Below are 19,136 nucleotides of genomic sequence, written 5' to 3'. Positions count from 1 at the left end.
AATGCAGTACTGTCTCAGGTTTGAGCCAGTCCTCATTTCTTCACATTTTGTTTCCAAGCAGCCAGTTTTTTTTCTCTTTCTCTTTTAAGCCTTCAGCTGATCCAAAATGATGCAGCTGGAGTTCAGATGAGAACTAACAGGAGAGATCATATTTCTCCAGTTTTAGCTTCTCTTCATTGGCTCCCTGTTAAATTCAGAATAGAATTTAAGATTCTTCTCCTCACATATAAAGCTCTTAATGACCGAGCTCCATCATATCTTAAATATCTCATTATAGGATATTTTCCTAATAGAGCACTTCGCTCCCAAACTGCAGGTTTACTTGAGGTTCCCAGAGTTTCTAAAAGTAGAATGGGAGGCAGAGCCTTCAGTTATCAGGCCCCTCTCTTGTGGAATAAGCTGCCAGCAAATGTCCGGGAAGCAGACACCCTTTCCACTTTTAAGACCAGGCTTAAAACTTTCCTTTTTGATAAAGCTTATAGTTATGGATGGTTCAGGTGATCCTGAAACATCCCATAGTTAAGCTGGTATAGGCCCAGACTGCTGGGGGAGCTCATCTGTCACACCTTTCCTCACTTTACTCTCTTTTTCCCCTGTTCAATTTCTCAAATGATATTATGTATGTGACATTATTGTGGTCATTAACTTGTGTTTCCCTGTTCCAACAGATATCCTTTGAATGGTGTTACAGTGTTTTTTTCCCCCTCCTATCTGTCCTCTCAAACCCCAGCTGGTGGAGGCGGATGGCGACCCTTCCTGAGTCTGGTTCTGCCAGAGGTTTCTTAGGGAGTCGTTCCTCTCCACAGTCGCCTCAGGCACGCTCAGGACGGGAGATTGGACTGAAGACAAGTTTCGGTGCAATCTGTTGGTTTCCTTAGCTAGGAAATTTTTTTTGAATTGGCTCTATATGAATTGATTGGAATATTTTGAATTTAATTATGATTACAATGACTGGCGGCCTGTCCAGGGTGTACCCTGCCTCTCGCCCGATGACTGCTGGGATAGGCTCCAGCCCCCCCGCGACCCGACCGATGGAATTAGCAGGTATAGAAAATGGATGGATGGATGGATGATTACAATGAATTGAACTCCAATTTGCTTGATTATTTAAGTGCCTTGAGATGACATTTGTTGTAATTTGGTGCTGTATAAATAAACTGAACTGAATTGAATTGAAAGAGGTCTTGATTAAAAGTTTTTTACCCAATATCTCTCAAGTCCTTGTACCTGAACATTTTTAGAAAAAATGTTGGTATTTTTTGGTAAATTTTGGTAAAAATGGTATTTTCTTACCATTTTCTTACTTACCACTGACCTATTAATCATTTTAATATAAAATGCTAAATCAATTCATGTACCACTGTTGTGTCTACATAAAACTTCGTAAAGAACCTGTTTCTAGTTGGACCTTTTGGTACTTTACAAAACTATATGTTCCCACGTCTTTTGTTCCATCTATAGAAAATAAAAAACCCAAAGAAAACACAGTTTGACAGACATAAAATAGTCATTTTACAACAACAAGCTGATTGCCAAAGAGATATTTGTAGAAAACTTGGCAAAACTCAACCTCAGTATCTGCAGCGGATGGACGGTATCACAGACAGTGTTGTCCAAAAGAGAGAGGAAGAAATCCAGAAAAGACACAGGACCAGAGAGATGCATCTGGACCTTCAAGAGAGAATATCACCACAATGGCCGTTACAGCTAAAGTATCTGGACTGTTTGAATAATTTCAAGAAAAGACTGTTTGAAAAGTTTGAAACTGTTTAAAAATCTGGGTATCGGTGTGAGTTTTTCACAACCACTTTTGTTTTTGGCCCTTGATAGATATTAGATTGAAAGAATATCGTTATTATTACTTATTAAAGCATGTTTCTGAAATGTTGTGAAATGTGAAGTGCTCAGCCCACATGACCTTATAAGAATGAGAAAAACTTTTCAAAGCCCCGATTGTTGACAAATGCTAAAACTTACTGTATATTTAATTAAAATGGTCTCACTGTAGTAAGTTACAGATGTTAACTACATGTTTACATGGTACTTGTCATGAGAGCTTCTTGAGAGAATTTAGAGGGAGTGTTGCCCCTTTTTGCTTTCACAGGAACTTTATTGGTATTTTATTGCTGTTGCCTGAACAAACAAAGGTTGTATGGCTTCATAATTCACTGACATTTATGGATTTTTTGTTGTAAAACAGGAACCATTTTAAGGCTTCGTTGGATGACTAACCTTTTTTTCAGTGAATAGTAAATCCCTGTAGGAAAGAGTTTGGCACCTGTGCACACATAGCACTTTAAAATGGATGTCAGTGTCCAGGAACTATTGGAAAAGCACTTTTAGTCATGTTTCCTTAAACACCTATATATATATATGTATATATTCTCGTTATTTTTGGCTCACAGTGCCAATATGTAATGTCAATTACCCACCTACTAAATCATTTTTGCATGTATAGCACTAAGAGGAAGTGTGAGGTAAACTTTTCACCGACATTAAGAAACAGATTTATAATGGTGTGCAATGTAATTTTGAAAGAGATCATTCAGGTCAAAAAACAAGATATTTTATTTTTTATATTTTACAAAGACACAGAGCACCCCATAGAAGAATGAATTCATCGACTGGTCTTGTCTCTTGTGTGAACTCCAGTATAGCAGTGACAGTCCAGCAGCCCCCCGACTGTTTGGGTTTCTGTATCCAAAGCATTTCCTGGGAGTGGTGACCTGCTTCAGTCTGTTTCTTTTTGTTTCTTTGGCACATCCTGATTTTGCTGTACTGAGGTCTCCGGTAATGGCGCGAAATAAGGTCTGTAGATATAAACCCCACCTAAAACTCCAAGTAGCGTGGCTATGGCCAACTGTGCGAACGGCAATCTTCGTTGAAACATGACTTCTTTTGATGAGGAATCCACAGACACCCAAATGATCCTGAAAGAATCACAAAGTGGTGTCACTCAGGATACAGATACATATCTATATATATATATGAGTGTGTGTGTGTGTGTGTGTGTGTGTGTATCCAAGCACCTATATGAGTCTTTGCTGACATTTTACATTTCCTACACTGTATTGAATGCGACATGTACTTAAAAAAAATTAAGTGTAACCTTTTCCATGGACTCCACACTGTGCACGTTATCTGATGTTTTGCTGAGTGTGCAAATGCAACTACTCTAAAAGCGTATCCACAAGCCCCCAAACAGTACTTCTACGTGAGGTAAAATAATAAACAATATTTCATATTTATAAATGAACTACACCAGTATCATGCATAAGAATTTTAAAAATATATATCATCTTTAATCTACGAAGCCTGGATGCATGTATGTGCACAGTGCACGTCTAACACACAGTGAGACATGGCTTTACTTCTGCCTTCGATGGTTTGTCAGCTTCAGAAAAACTGGATCTTCTCCTCATAAAGAGTATAAAAATTCCCAAATAAACACAACATCAGGCTGAAACACGAAAGCTGAGCCTACAAACTGCATATTGGCTCATTTTTATAAGATTTTGAGTGCAATGCAGGTCTTTAAGGTATATTTTCCTTAAGTATCAAAATCATTTTGGGAGGAGGTAAGGCGAGCTATTACATATATTTTTGATCTTAAACAACCTTTAACACCAGTAAACATACTAGGCATCGACTTACCAAATAAGATAAAAAGAATATACCGAAAATTTTTTCATCTCCTAAGACTTACTGCACTAAAGCAAATTACAAGACTATGGAAACAAAGTAAACAACCAGAGGTTCAGCTATGGTATAAAACAATAGAAAGTGTTCTGGAAATGGAAAAAAATATATTAATTTGTAGAAATTGCTCAGAAAAATGGAAGGAAATGTATCCAGACAATATGTGCAATAAAATGCGCTTATATTTTGAAAACAGAACAATAATATAAGCTACCAAATCTTTTATGAAGATGTCCACAAAGTTTAGGTATACCCTTCCACACCAACTCACTATACTGGCACATACATATTATTCAATACAACACCTACACTATACACATACACACATACGGGAACGCCACTAAATATATATATATATTTTTTTTTTTTATGTCATGTCCCCCCCCCCCCCCCCCCCCTTCTCTCTATATATCTCTTACTTTTTCTCTCTCTCTCTGCCCCATTTTTTGTATGCTTATGTGTTTGTCTATGCGTCAACTGTCTAGTGTCATTTGTGTATCTTTGTGGAAAAAAAAAAAAAAAAAAAAAAAGAGTTTATATGGTGGTATGTTGAAATATAAGGGAAAATAACTGTAGTCGTGTATGGACATACACTGTGAACTGGAGAAAGAGGAAAGGGGAGAAAAAAAAAAAAGAAAAATAATTTAAAAAAAAAATAATAATAATAATAATAATAATAATAAAAATAATTATATATATATTTTGTTGATGATGAAATTGTATATGTTGTACAACTATACCAATAAACAAAGTAATAAAAAAAAAAAAAGTATCAAAATTGATCGATTTATTTTTGAAAATCCTAACCGGATATTATAATAACGCAACAGTAAACTTGACGCTTTCCTGACCGTTTAGTTGAATACTGGTCAAACGTGACATTTTGGCTGCTTCAGAGATAATTTACTGTAACATTAACTCACCAAGGAAGCAGATTATGCGATGTGACTGTTATCACCATACATAGACAGGAAGACGAAACGGCATGTAAAGATATAAGAAACAACAGCCAGGACGGTTATGTACAGCAGGAGAGCATTCTTCTTCTACTCCGAAATGTGTCAGAGCAGCAGCAGGAAGCTGCACAGCGCCCCCCAGCGGAGACTGTGGTGACGTGCTGCGTGGTCTTTCACAGACGGTGAAACTTCACCTGAGCTGTTCAACACTGTTACTCCTTTACACGGTGTAAAGCAAAGCAGTGACAGTGTTGAACAGCTCAGACATATTCAAACATATTTCTGACCTGTTGCCTGCTAACTTTATAATATGTTTAACCATTTGTTTTGTTGTTGTTGTTGTTGTTTTTTACATTTCTACAATTGTTGCATCTGAACTAACATTTTACCACCAACCATTTCAAAGAATGAGCAAATGAGCAAAAGCAAAACAGGTCAAACAACAACAACAACAAAAAACTTGGCTTCAGTGCAATGTTTGACAGGTTGTCCTTGCACTATTTTAAAATTGAATCAGAAGGATTACTTTTTCCATATGAAGATAAGAATCTTCTCAAAGATATCAGTTTGAATTAGTAAGTTTGTTTCTAAATACCTTCTATGTCTCTACAGAATGACAGAAAATACAGAAAAGAGCTGAATTACAATAAATTCTGGTGTGTCACCAGGAAGGCTAAAAGTGTCATGTAAGGAGACGATCGGGTCTCGACTCAATCACAGAGAACAACTGGACTTTGCAGTTATATCAAGAGAAAGATACAGAGGAAATATTAACAAAACCTCAGAGGCTTTGACCTACATAAAAAAAGCATCAATTTCCTTTAGCCTCTGAAAACGAATGGATTTCATTAGTGAATGATTTAGTCTGTTGTTGCAAGGTGACATCAACATCCATACTTACTGTATATTTTGGCAACAGTTCATAATACTTTAATATATCAAATGTATAACACCATGTGTTCATACTGGGGATGCATAATCTTGTGTTTTTGCTGATAGTAGATGTTTTCCAAATAATTTTGACTGATTCCTGACGCTGATACGGATGAAGGATCATCAACATTTACTTAAAAAAAAGATTACATATCGTTTTAAAAAAATAAGACGAGCTCATATTTTGAAGTCGTGAGTAAAGAACGCACCGGAAGTAGGTCTGAGTGCGGAAGACGTACAGAAACACGCGAGAAAAACTCCCCTGAATTAACAGGAAGTTTATATAAAATCACATTTGTCTTGTTGAAGATGCAGCCTGACAAACAGATGTGTTTTCAGTTGTAGCAGCTGGCGGAGTTTCTGTAAGGCGGGGTTTGGGTTCTTGGTTGAAGACGCTCAGCCTCGTGAATGAGACTGATCTCACCTGCCTCACACCTCGACAGGTGAGCTATGTTGACTCAACATTGTTGAGAGCAGATGGAGAGCCTCCGGTCGCGGCTGAAGTTTGGGAACAAAGTGGAAGATGTGAAGCTGAGGAAACGTAAATCCCAGCTGTACTCAAAGGAGGATAGCAGCGGTCTTAACGACGGTGCGGCTCTTACTGAGGTTTTATGTGGTTAAAGTCGTGATTGTGACCGTTGCGTGCGTGCGTGCGCGCGCCCGGTATGAAAATCGAGGTTTTTATTCACGTGCACTTGCTTTTGGTGATCGCCACAGGTGCGCTGAGAGCCAGAGTGGTTGCGTTTTCTGTGGTGTTCAGGCTGATCAACTGTGTCCTGGTCCAGACCAGCTTCGTCCCTGATGAGTACTGGCAGTCCCTGGAGGTGTCCCACCGGATGGTCTTCAAATATCCTTCCAGCAGAGACGCATCACAAGAGTGGCTGTGTGTGGTATTAACAGCTGCACACGGCAATAAGACATTTCATTATGTGATAATTGGCTTTTTAATGCTTTGACTTTAACATTTGAACGTATTCATAACAGCAGGCAGGCTTCAAATAAAGCTTTATGTCCACTGTTTAGATCTTCTCATGCTGCACACACCAGTTCTTTGGCACGCCGGGGCTTCATTTATTCACTTTATTGACCGGTCACTATTACCACTAAATCACCCCGCTAGTTATTTGAGCTGACCTTCATGTATAGAAACAGCTGCATTAAACCAACACAGATGTTTTATTTCCATCGCCACCTCTGTGTCTTCTGCTAGGCTTTAATTCCACCGACTGTTCATCTCAAGGAGATCGGCGGTAATTCCACTAATCTGAAACTAACAAAGGCACAAAAAGAGGACATTGAAATAGTTCTCGCCAGTGTTTTCTGAGTGGCAATCTCCTGCCCTCCAAACTATGTTGGCTGCAAAGTGCCCAAAACTAACCTGGAAGTAAAACAACCTGCGGAGGAACTCCTCCTCTCAGCCTCTCTGTTAAAACCAGCTTCTTAGTCTTATTTTGACTCTGAAAATTTCTTCCGTTTTGACCTTAACACTGTAACTTATGGCTATCTGACCTGGGAGTGGAAGGCAGGAATAAGAGGGTTCTCATATCCTCTTTTCTTTGCATTCATCTACAAGATACTTCACCTTATAAACTACGACTCAGTCTATCTTCTGGCAAGTTGCTTTATTTCCTGTTAAGCAAGGCTCTTTTGAACAGAGGTTGTCATCTCCGTTAAACTTGATCTGACCGCTCCTGCAGATCTGGCTTCCAAGAATCGTTCAGGCGCTCTTGGCTGCGTTTGCTGATGTAAAATTCTTCTTCCTCATCCGAACGCTGGAAAATCCCGACGTTGCAAGATGGACGGTAAGAAAATGCACCGGCGTTGGGTGTCCCTAAACACAAATAATGATCTAGACAGCAGATTTGATGTAATTGGGACTCTTTTGGGAAAATGAGGAGAGAAAACATCTGAGTGAAGAGCTGATTTTAAGAGGCTACAACACAATCCCTCTGAATGGGATTGGCTGCCTTATACCTCAACTTATCTTTGACTGCTCTGCAGTATTATTAACAAGTCATTTCTGAGGACAAACACAATGAAAATAAGAGTAAATTAAAGCCAGAACAGCTGCATGTCTGTGAAGTCTCCCCTTGTCATTGTGCCGTTTCCACTTGCTTTGGCCTCCAGTTCTTCTGTCACCTGTGTTCCTGGTTCTCGTGGTTCTGCTGCACCCGGACCCTTACCAACAGCACAGAGACCACCCTCACCTGTTTGGCTCTTTTTTACTTTCCTCTGCCAGGCTCCAAAACACACAGCAGGTGCCTGCTTGTTACCACCCTAACAACCTGTCTTGTTTAAAAAAAAAATAAAAAAATGTGCACCAGGACTGCATTTAGACACACTTTGTTGTTGTTTTCTTTCCAGTAAAAAGTACTTGGCTCTCGTGGCTTTGGCTGTGATTGTTCGACCGACAGCCCTGATCGTCTGGTTTCCTCTGCTAATCTACCATTTCTGGCGGGAGGAACACAAACTGAGACTCATCACTCATACCTACATCCCTATAGGGTCTGTACTCTCAGGCTCGTATCCACTGAAACCGTTTTGTCTCCTCTTTCAGTCACGGTGTCTTTGTTTTCATCACCAGGACGTTGGCGGTTGTTATCTCAGCACTGATCGACTGTCTTTTCTATGAAAAGGTAAAACACATCCCACATATCCAGCAGCTCCTGCCTTTAAAACCGGATGTAACGGCTGATTTCTGTGTTCCAGTGGACCCTGGTGCAGCTCAACTTCCTCAAGTTCAACATCGTCCACGGTGTGGCGGACTTCTACGGCTCTCACCCGTGGCACTGGTACCTCACGCAGGGGTTTGCTGTCGTGATCGGCCCCCATCTCCCGTTCTTTCTTCACGGATGCACCCTCGCCCTCAGAAGATACAAAATCCTTCTGGCAGCAGTCGTCTGGACCGTCGGTGTTTACAGGTGAAGCTCGTCTACAGAAGTGAGGAGTGATAATTAACTCGTTCTTTACCTGGATGAAGGGATCATCGTGGATGGAAGTATAATCAGTGAAAATACTGAGGATGAAAGTCTTATAAATTGTACGAAATGTTTAGCGACTCCAGTGTCTTTTGTCTCTTCTTCTCAGTCTGCTTCCTCACAAGGAGTTCAGGTTCATCTATCCCGTGCTGCCCTTCTGTATGGTCTTCTGTGGTTAGTTTGCCGTCTCACCTCCACATACTCACTCTGTTGTGGCTCTCAGACAGACGCGTTCATGTCGGACCTTTGTCCTACCACAGGAACATCGATTGCCCATCTGAAAGCGTGGCGTCGAGCCGCTGCAGTCGCTCTGTTAGCGTCCAACCTGGTTATGGCGCTGTACACCGGCCTGATTCACCAGAGAGGCACCTTGGACGCGATGAGCCACGTTCGGACGCTTTGCGACGTCAGCAGCGACCCCACCAGCCCACAGCTGGACGTCCTCTTTCTCATGCCCTGCCACTCGACGCCCTTCTACAGGTACAGGAGCCTCCCACAGCGGCACCATGGCGTCTGAACGGAGCGTCAAAGAGCCAACACTCTGAGCTCTGAAGGGTGTTTTTGTTGAAATCTTCACCGTTTACATTTTTCTATGATTACTGTGAGAGTTCTGAGAGCAGATATGTCAATACAAAAAGCTGCTTGTTAGTTGTTTAAGCTGAACATGATTAGATGTTCTTTACAGAAAATGTTTCCAGTAAATGGGAAGTTCACGATGACTGGATACCAGGGTTTCATACATTTTATCAGTACCGGCTGTGGCTAAATTACATGGTACACAGACTCAGATGAGACCGGAGTGTCTGTCGTGTCTTTCCCTTTTTGTGGAGCACATTAGAGCAGCTTCAGAGCTCCAAAGAGGAGAAATTCAATCAAGTATTTCATTGTTTTCCCCCAGTAATTATCTGGCTTGAAGTCATGCTGCAATCCATCTTTCCGCCTAAATGTGTGTTGGTACGATGCACGCAGCAGCTGACTGTCCTGTCTCCTCGTAGCCACGTGCACTGCCCACTAAGGATGAGGTTTCTGGAGTGCCCACCGGATCTCGGAGAGGAGGGTTATTTCGATGAGGCCGACAGTTTCTTCGACGAGCCGCTTCTGTGGCTCAAGACTTCGTTTCCGTACAAATCCTCTCTGCCAACACATCTGGTTTTGTTCGATGTTTTGGAAAAGGTGCGACACAAAAACATATTTTTGTATGTATTTTTTTAGGGGAAAAAAAGTACATTTTTAATTTGAACATGTTTTTGTTTCAGGAAATCTCTGCGTTTCTTCAGGGGAATCACTTTGTGAGGTCAGCAGAGATATTTCATACACACTTTCCTGAGGGAAGAGTCGGAGGAAGCATCTTTATTTATGAAAGGCACTGAGACAAACACTGAAGCAATGGCGACTTTCTCTCTAAGAAACATATGTAACATTGATTTGCTACCAAAATAAATATTTTAAACTCGGATGTTGTCATTTCAAAATATCTCCGGTCAAACAAGCACATTTTCAACCACAGTTAAATTAGCGGTGATGACACCTTTCCAGTCTTTTTTGTCCAACACGTGTAAATGTTAATTAAAACTGCTGGGTCCAGTCAACACAAGCTCGAGGTGGAATGTTAGAAATCAGCATCTGAACTCTTAAAAAGAAAACCAGGTCACACAAACTGGCCGCGCCGCAGCAATTCAAAACAATGTACACGGACACTTTAAATGTGGCTCCTTTGCATTTTGATTTTTCCTTAACATGGTGCAGTAGTTTAATGTTGCTTCAGATGAATATGGATGTTATTTCAGGTGTAAATTCACAAACAAACCAAAAGTTAAACTCACACCTCTCTCATCACAAATGTGTAAAATATGCCACATAATTTTCGCTGGAATTTGAAAATCATTACTTTGCCAAATGGCTCGAGGGCCTTCAGTAGCATTAAAAAGATTGTGCAAACTTACAAAAAAGAAAAGAAAAGGAGACTTTGCTGCTAAATACAAACAAAAATTGGGAAATTTCAGCGATCCTGTTAAACTAGCTGCGATGTTTTCAGTATTTCGGGTCAAACGGCATCGGGCCCAGTTCTATTTTGACGTCGGCCATGTGTCTGTCTGCGTCTCTTCCCGACCTGCTCCACTTGCGATCATTGTGCGGTCGAGATCTGGCTCTCTGCTGTTTCCGCTGTTGATGCTTCGCCCTGAACTCCTCCTTTGAGCCTGCGTCGGGTCTTTCGAACGGCCCGCTGTGTGATGCAAACACAAGACGAACAAATGAAAGACTTGTACAAGCGGCAGCGCCACTGTGGAGAGTGCAGCAGAGATTCAGTCATAACTACTTTAATTCACTGCCAAGATGAGAGGCTGGTATGGTTAAAAAATAAACAAGTTTTTTTACTTGAAGTCAATAAAGTGATGGCAGCTGTTGTCCAAGTGTGTAACTCTTCTCTTCGAACAGCTATGATTATATATGTACTCAAAAAACTGGAGTTCTGTAACAGCGTGGTGAAGAAACGAATGAATGCTTTCTTAACTGGAATTAGTAAACATCTCTAATGAGGTTTCTTACATAAGTATAAGAAAGTCTGATCTCAGGAAACTCCTCAGAGGTCACATGCTGGTAAAACAAAGCATTCGACTTAGCTGGGAGCTGAAAACCATTTTGGGGGAGGTATTAGACGACACTTTGCTCGAACATCTGCAGGATACTTACCGCGGGCCGTAGCTTTTTGTGTACGCTTCTCCAAAGAAGTGCCTGTAGATGTAGTCATCGAGATCTCCAAACACATCGTCAGCGGGGCCGTGATACTCGTGCATGTCCGTCAGATAGTCCTCAACTCCACTGACAAAGTCTGTGAACAGCATCTGGTCATGGATGAACACTCCGTTGTGGAAGAAGTTGTTGATGAACATCTCCAGCTCCTTCCAGTGGTGAAAGTGGTCGACTTCCTGCTGCAAGTAGCTCTGCAGCAGCTGGTAGAATTCGTCAGCTCTGATTGGCTCCAGGGCTATGTTGAAGAGGCTCATGGACTCCTGGAACGCACAGTCGAACACCCCGGCGCATCCCTTCATGCTGGTTCTGTGGCCACTATGTGTATGGTCCTCGTGAACTTTCCCACCTGATTTTCGTGTGTTGTGGTCGCTCTGGAAGAAGTCAGATTTGTGTCTGTGACGAGGCCCGTGCTGTCTGTGCTGCCACGACTCCTCTGTTTTCTTTTTGTGATAAAAACCTCGGGCTTTGGTGATGAAGGTGGAGGCTGAATCCTTAAAGTGTCGGAAAGTCGATTTGACAGAATCAGAAAACTTCCTCAGGTTCTCCTTCACAGCCTCCTTGGCTTTCTTAATCTGCTCCTTGTGGTGGCTAACAAACTCTTTGGTGGAGTTCTTCACGGCATCAAACGTCTCCTCCACTTTTCCAGCCATGCTCCCTTTCGTTTTTTTCACTTTGGACTCTCGGTCTCCTTTGGCTCTTTCGTCTTTGTTTTCCAAATACAGCCTCTCCCACAGGTCAGAGCGCTGCTGCTCAAAGCCCAGCCTCTTCTCCAGCTCCGTCAGTCGTGACTGAAGCTCTTCGGCCTCTGAGACGCCTTCCTTTCCAGCTTCGGGGATGCGACTTCTCAGACGATTCAGCTCTCTTCTAAGCTCTTCTGTGACCCTCCGCTCTTTGTCAAGCTTCTTTCTCAGCATCTGTGCTTCCCCCACCATGTCTTCCCTTTGGACGTGGAAGTCTCTGATCACCTGTTTCTCCTCCTCCAGTCGGTCTCTCAGCCTCTGGTTTTCTGAGAGTAGCGAGTCGGCTCCGGCTCCCACCGCCTCCAGATCTCTGATCTGAGAGCGCATCTTTCTCAGCTCCTCCTGTAAGATGGACAAAGACTTTTCCTCGTGCTCCAGGGAGTTTTTCAGCAGCTGGTTTTCAGCTGTCAAACTCTGCTGCTGGGACATGATGTTAGTCCTCTCCTCGGCCGTCTGTTTCAGCAGCATTTTCAGGTCATCTCTCTGGGCCTTGAGAACACAGGAAGTAAATTCCTGATGTTTAGCAAATGTCATGATTATTGAAAGTCCACTCAAACAATGCAGCATTAGAATTGTAAAACAAAACCAAAGAGGAAAAACTCTTCTTCTTTTTGCTTCAATTTTGACATGTAAACATTTTTTACTGGATTAGTGTTTTGTCGGAAGGCTGACATCCACGTTACCTGAATGTGCACCCGTTTCACGTTGAGCTCCTTGTTCTCTTGCTTTATCTTCTCAATCACCTCTGCGAGCAATGCAATCGTTTCTTTTTCATCCAGGCCGTCTTGTCCAAAATAAATCCTCTGAACCAGAGTCAGAAACGGAAAAAACAAGTTACACCTCAGTGACGTCAAGTTTATGTGTTTCACGCCTCTCTCGTGAGACATTGTTGCTGCTCTTTTGAAGCAGACGTAAAGGGATAGTCCGCCTCTTTTGACATGAAGCTGTATGACATCCCATACTAGCAATATCGTTTATGAACATTTTCTTACCCCCCACTGCGTGCTGTGTAAACCGTGCAGACCGAAGTGCAGACCGGGCAGTCCCCTGATTCCGAGCAGTAAACACCGTAACAGGCGCGGCTGTCGGCAGGTGGCAGCACGCAGTGATACAAGGGAGAGAAAATAGCACCAAGCGATTGTGAGGTCTGACTTTTTCCTGGAGAACGATTTTGTGATGCAAATGTATTACTGTTTTGAACGCATATTATTTTGAGAAGCAAAAACGCTTTATTTTTGTGGCCCCAGCCAACTAGCCGGACTACCTTCGTCAACACCAAAACGAGGCTGGAACTCGGCTCACAGAACGCAGTGGGGGGTAAGAAAATGTTCATAAATGATATTGCTAGTATGGGATGCCATACAGCTTCATGTCAAAAGAGGCGAACTATCCCTTTAAAAAAGTAAACTGATTGTCACTCAGAATCATCGACACATTTACACTTATACTGAGAACTAGATTTCAACATTACAAGCTTTCAAATTGCAACAGTTAACCTTATTTAGGTCCTACAAAGAGCTTTACAATGGTTTCTCCTTCACTCTTTCACACACTCACACGGTGCCTCTTGCTATATTTGCTTTGATATACATCTCTCCGTAACCACACACTGATGAGCGTATGTGGGACAAGTTGCTTGTCTGATTATGAGCGCTTGGTAACACACAAATAAATTTAATCTTTGTGTCCTTTTACTGAGGAAAGTCTCTCCCCATAAAAAGCACAAACATGCCCTGACAAAGCATTCAAATATTAATAATGTATGTGTTTTTATATTTGGTTGAATTTACCTTTAAGGTGACAGTAGGGTTAGTGGTTATTATTATTTTCTTTCTGACAAAAAAAAAAATAGCTTCTTATTCTCTGAGCTGTGAGCATGTGAGTGTTTTCACTGACCTGGTTTGTAAAACCTTGTTTTCTCACATGAAGCAGATCCCTGACGACATCGAGCTCATTCCCTCTGATTTTCTCCCCAGTTTTTTGTCTTTCCTGAATTTGGACTGTGCCTGCATGAGATTTGTCACACAGGTTATTCACAGCACAAAGATCTGTGATGGCAAGTCTACACGTGTTGAAGCAGCCTTCTCCACAGTTACGAGGAACATTAGTTTAACTCAGTGAGCAGCACATAAAGAAACCTTTTAGAAAGGAAGCATCAATAAAAACTTTTGCAATTAACCAGTGAACTTCTCACCATAGAAGTGGCCAAAACCCATACTGATGGCTATGATGAGGGCGAGCAGGATACATTTGTTGAGCATGCGGCCGCCCCGGCCTCGGTCATCCAGAGCAGCAGTTGGACCAACTTCAGTCCGCTCCTCCTCTTGCTCCACTTCTCTGACCTTTTCTTCCTCATCACTTGAGCGTGATTCCTCTTCCTCAGGGTCCGTCACAATGCTCGTGGTGTTCTTCCTCACCCTTCGTCTTCGTACGACAGCACCGGCACTTCGACCAGCTTCATCCTCACTGCTGCTTGAGTTTGTCACTGCTGGCTGCGGTGCTGGGAAAGCTGCATTCGAGACATTAAGTGTTATAAAGATGGAAAAGCACAACGTGAAAACGGATAGAGCTGGTTCACAAACATGTGCAGTATATGTAAAGTTAATCATGCAAGCACACACAAAAAAAAACTAATTGTGCTTGCGAAATATTTGTATTACACTAAAGGAATAGTTCCACATTTAGGGAATGAGGTTTCTTCATTATCTGCAAAGGCTTTTGTCTTTCAGAAGACTTTGTGCTCCGTGTAGAGACCTAACCTCCCCTTCATCTCTGATGCTCGATAAACATGTAACAGCCATGTTCTGGACAGCTTTAATCCTGCTGCATCTACAGAAAACATTATTCTGTGCGTGCACTGTACAAATCAAGGCAACAGATACATCCATGCAGGCAAACGTGTAGGAGATTACGTGAAAACCTGCGCCCACCCCTCAGCATCACATGATATTTACAGGACTGTCCAAAAGTCTTAATTCACTCGTCATTTCTTTATATTTTGCTTTCAAGTAGCCAGACAGGATTTTCAATTCTCTGTTTTTCTCTGGACACCGGCTGCTGTTTCATCCACTCTCAGTCCAGTCCTTGTACCGGACTTTAACTTTTCAGCTAAATGTGTTTTTTAGTTTGTTAAACCAACCAAAACGGATCCATGAATCATTCAAGTGTCAAAAAAAAAAAAAAAAAAAAAAGCACCAAACTCAACCAGAGTTGTGTCTACACATAACAACAACATAGGAATGCTTATGTTTTTTTGGCATATAAAGAAAGGCCCAATAATGCCCAATACTACTGCAAAGACATGTAAGGATCCATCCTCTCATTTCACATGACCAAGACAGTGAAAAAGTGTATTTTCCCAACTATTACTTGAGGTAGAAAATCCATCTGTACTAATCTTTGACTCATCTTGGATTTTCTAGATAAGGTTGCTGTAATTTGTCATGCTAAACTGCAAAAAAATGGAGAAAAAAACAACACATTAATTCCTTAAATCTGCTCATGCACACAGACAAGAAACAAACAGCCACCTGACAGCATTTTATCTGTCAGACACTCATCAGGATTAGTTTGAAATGCTGCTGAACAAGCTTGGCATCATATTAGATTCACTCCAGCCACCTGGAAAAGTGCGGCTTCCAGTGAGCTGACTCCTCAGATGGTAGCTTAGGTTCACCAGAGTCTGTGGAAGTTTCCAGTGACTCAACAACAAACCTGATCAGGCAGAGGAGAAATGTTTTGCGTTGAATTTCTCCATCTTGACTGGATGTGAGTGGAAACAGGAGTCAGCTTGAAGAAGGAAACATGGGAATTGTTCAGCGTGTGTTGCTCTGCAGTCCTACCAGTGTCTGTGGCAGTGAAGGCGTAATGACTGCTGCAGGAAGTCCCGAGGTAAAGTTCCTCACTGGCGGTTGCCTCCTCCTGCACGTGCTCACCCTCCTTCAAGTCGCCAAGAGTCACAATGTCCGAATGATCACTCAATGATAACACGTGCTCTTTCCCTGCAGCACAGTCTGCAGCCTACAAAAGATCCAGAGGTTGTTAAGGTGCTCAGTAACAACACGGTATTGAATTATCCACAGACTGATGCATATCACTGTCAGGTTCGCTCACCTTTGGGGCACACAGTGTCTCATCTAACGTCTGTTCTCCCAATGTGTCTTCAAGTGAATCAGCAGCCTTCTCTTCAACAGACAAAGCTGGAAATATAACGAATACTAAATGTGATTTAAAAAGTTCTAATCAAATACATTTGAGAAGCTGCAAAAATGTATGCAAAGACAATTACAATTAATAATCAATCTATTAACCATGTGGTACATAAAACATTGGAATATTACACAACTCCACGTCCATATTGAAATTTTCAAGATGCACATTTGGTTCAAACCACAGTGCAAAACACAAATGTTTACACTTTATATGTACAACCTTTTAACTGATGGCATTTCTGCTTTAAGGACAAAGAATAAAAATCAGTCTCTAAGTAAAAGGAAGACATTAGCACCAGTACATCACACACTAGTTTTTGCACTACCAGGCTGAAGGCTTGAGTTTTACATTTGACTTTGTAAGGAAATGTAAGGACTCAACTGAAAACAACAACCACTGAAGCATCAGGCCATAAGTCCCATTTTAACAATTAGCAGTGACTCTCTTTTTGAAGCCACCACTCTGTGGTCATTCAAGGAACTGCGGTTCTTGGCCCTTAGCATTCCCAAAAGGTGGCTGCTTTATCATAATCCATTTTAAGACCGGGCATAAACATTTAGAAAATAAATAAATGAGGGCATGGTTTTTACCAGCAGATGCCGAGGCTTGTGATTCCAGCAGCTCTGGTTCTTCCAACGTAGGCGGGTCTAATACCTCAGCTCCAAATTCAACCACAGCCTCCGATCCCAAAGTCTCAATATCTGAACCCTGTTATATCACACCAGGCATGCATCAAAACTGGACAATATGAGATGATCAAATCTTTGTAAAATCATCTTAATTGTACGTGTGTTAAAATAATTACATTTCCAATAAAGAGCAATGATTCAACTCACAAATCAAAAAAAGAAGACAGACAGATGTTTATTGTGTGACTAAACGATATTTCATACACAGAGCACAAATATCGCTTTGATTTGGCAGTCAAGGAGGAAAAAGACGTATACCTCATTACTAATGATGGTCCATCCACAGGACGACTCCGCATCACTGGATGTTTCTGACATGTTCTGTCAGCTGTCAACAGTTAACAGGGCCTGCAGAATACAAACATGATGAACACTTCAAGCAATTTGTTGTGATGAAAGGATAAGACATAAAACCTAAAGATGTCCATTTAAATCAAATACGAACAAACAGGTCTAATAGCGCCCCCCGGCGGCCACACAGCGGTGTAAACAGTAAACAGATGATGCCAACCAACGCGGCCTGACAATGAAAACAGCCACCGGGTGGCTAAAGAGCAACGGTGTCAACGGTCAAACCATAAACTGTGAATTACAGCTAAGGTTAGCTCCGTCTGCAAACATCACATGACGACGTTTAGTGGCTGTCTCGCTGCTGGTTAGCTGACTTTACAAGTTTAAATTAAACCCCCTCCACCTAACGCATACATTTACTGCGGTGTGAAAAACGCCCGTCGTTTAGTGGTTTTTTTAGCAGCCGTTTAACAGTATCAGATGTTTCAAAACAATGAAAAGTGGCTAAACTCACCAGTGTTTTTGCGCCCAGACAGCTGTTTGCACGCAGTCTCAGCTATTGCAGTACACCCAAACCCTGGTTATCCGTTAACAACACAGCAGAATGTGGGATATGTAGTTTTTGGGTGGTACCATTGAGGAACAGGACGAACGGTTTCTGGAAGATTTTCGAAATACGTTTCCCATAAGGCAGCGCGGTGGCCAAACAGGCTCTGCGAGGGTGGCGCAAAAGCCGGGGAGACGGTGGGTGAGAAAAAAAACATAAACAAGGAAGCGTGACATAGCAAGCATTGACGAGCAGTGTAACGAAGAAAAATACTTCACTACTGTACTTACGTATATTTTGGAATACTTTGTACTTTCCTCGAGTTTAAATTTTTTTGACAACTTTCACTTTTACTTCACTATATTTCCGAACTTAATTGCATACTTTTACTCCAATACATTTTCATTGTCCGGTTTAGTTACTCGTTACAAAAAAGAGAGAGAGAGAGATAAAAAAAAAAAAACGCAACAGTGTTTTGACCCCATGCATGTTATGGCTGCCCAAAGACGTGGAAATTCTATCTTACAGAAACTCCCCTTTTTTAGGTTTTAAGGTAGTTTTACAAAAAAGGTCTTCCTCTATACTGGTTCCAAATGAGGGCTGAAATGTCTCTCCCTTAGCCCCTGGTTCCTGCAGTTTAAAATGAGGTGACAGAGGAAGGAACCTCCAAAAAGATCCTGTAGCCAGGTCAACGAGTCTCATTCCTGGTTAAACAAGGTTAATTTATAATAAAAATAAGGAAGAAATTAATTAGCGCTACTGTCAATACAGTAGAGTGAATAAATGCTGTATTATTTCTAAGCAGCTTGTATCATACCATTTTATGTCAGCGTTATTCCAATTGCAATTGCAGCATGTTTTTCATTAAAATCAGCACTTTTTTGCAGTCAGTGTATGTATACTTCTGCTGTTTGTTTATTCAATTTAACTGTGACTATGGTGATGGTTTAAGTTGTGACCGACATGCACTGGCCTTATTTAGTCCTTCCCACTATCGAGTCAAAAATATGGTGGAAGCATAAAATGACTGATTTGACTGAAGAATTCTTTAATCGAATGTGAGGAAACTCGAATGTGACGTCATTCGAACGTCTGCACCTGACTGCCGATGCCAACGGAACGCAGCCTTTTTTTTCTTGGTTACCCTTACCCTTCATTTAACACAAATATTTGCAAATAAACATTACATATAAACTACGTTTGATAAATCAATCAATTTCAAATGAATCCAGTACCATGTGGATGCATGACGAACAAGCAAACAAGATGGAACGCAGCTGAAATCACGAGCAGCGCAAATCCGTTACGTCACAGGCGAACGCGGCCGCGAGAACTCATGT

At 41.6% G+C, this 19,136-nt stretch overlaps 3 protein-coding genes across 5 annotated transcripts; 1 reads left to right on the top strand and 2 right to left on the bottom strand.

Annotated features, from left to right (window-relative positions):
* Positions 1-2,550: 2,550 nt before the first annotated feature.
* Positions 2,551-4,772, bottom strand: pigbos1 (PIGB opposite strand 1). The gene is made up of 2 exons (XM_075471159.1): positions 4,623-4,772; positions 2,551-2,930 (listed from the first exon to the last, which is right to left on the bottom strand). Exons 1-2 carry the CDS (start codon positions 4,658-4,660, stop codon positions 2,732-2,734), a joined length of 237 nt encoding a protein of 78 aa, XP_075327274.1. The 5' UTR covers positions 4,661-4,772; the 3' UTR covers positions 2,551-2,731.
* A 1,032-nt stretch (positions 4,773-5,804) lies between these two features.
* pigb (phosphatidylinositol glycan anchor biosynthesis, class B) lies at positions 5,805-10,020 on the top strand. Its single transcript, XM_075461458.1, has 12 exons — positions 5,805-6,177; positions 6,306-6,435; positions 7,083-7,200; positions 7,286-7,390; positions 7,716-7,846; positions 7,953-8,093; positions 8,173-8,224; positions 8,298-8,509; positions 8,676-8,740; positions 8,827-9,046; positions 9,562-9,739; positions 9,823-10,020. The coding sequence occupies exons 1-12, from the start codon at positions 6,066-6,068 to the stop codon at positions 9,934-9,936; spliced, it is 1,578 nt and encodes a 525-aa protein (XP_075317573.1). The 5' UTR covers positions 5,805-6,065; the 3' UTR covers positions 9,937-10,020.
* On the bottom strand, positions 9,902-17,837 carry ccpg1 (cell cycle progression 1). Of its 3 annotated transcripts, XM_075461425.1 has the most exons (12): positions 17,764-17,837; positions 17,217-17,306; positions 16,860-16,977; positions 16,171-16,256; positions 15,900-16,077; positions 15,679-15,771; positions 14,252-14,566; positions 13,954-14,063; positions 13,050-13,139; positions 12,741-12,860; positions 11,258-12,546; positions 9,902-10,790 (listed from the first exon to the last, which is right to left on the bottom strand). In XM_075461425.1, the coding sequence occupies exons 2-12, from the start codon at positions 17,274-17,276 to the stop codon at positions 10,598-10,600; spliced, it is 2,652 nt and encodes an 883-aa protein (XP_075317540.1). In that variant the 5' UTR covers positions 17,277-17,306; positions 17,764-17,837; the 3' UTR covers positions 9,902-10,597. The 3 variants fall into 3 exon arrangements, with proteins under 3 accessions (XP_075317540.1, XP_075317549.1, XP_075317560.1); XM_075461434.1 differs by lacking the exon at positions 13,050-13,139; XM_075461445.1 differs by lacking the exon at positions 15,679-15,771.
* Positions 17,838-19,136: the final 1,299 nt, after the last annotated feature.

Source organism: Odontesthes bonariensis, chromosome 1, assembly GCF_027942865.1.
Source record: "Odontesthes bonariensis isolate fOdoBon6 chromosome 1, fOdoBon6.hap1, whole genome shotgun sequence".
In the NCBI taxonomy this organism is placed as follows: Eukaryota; Metazoa; Chordata; class Actinopteri; order Atheriniformes; family Atherinopsidae; genus Odontesthes; species Odontesthes bonariensis.
This window is presented reverse-complemented; position numbering and strand designations above follow the sequence as displayed.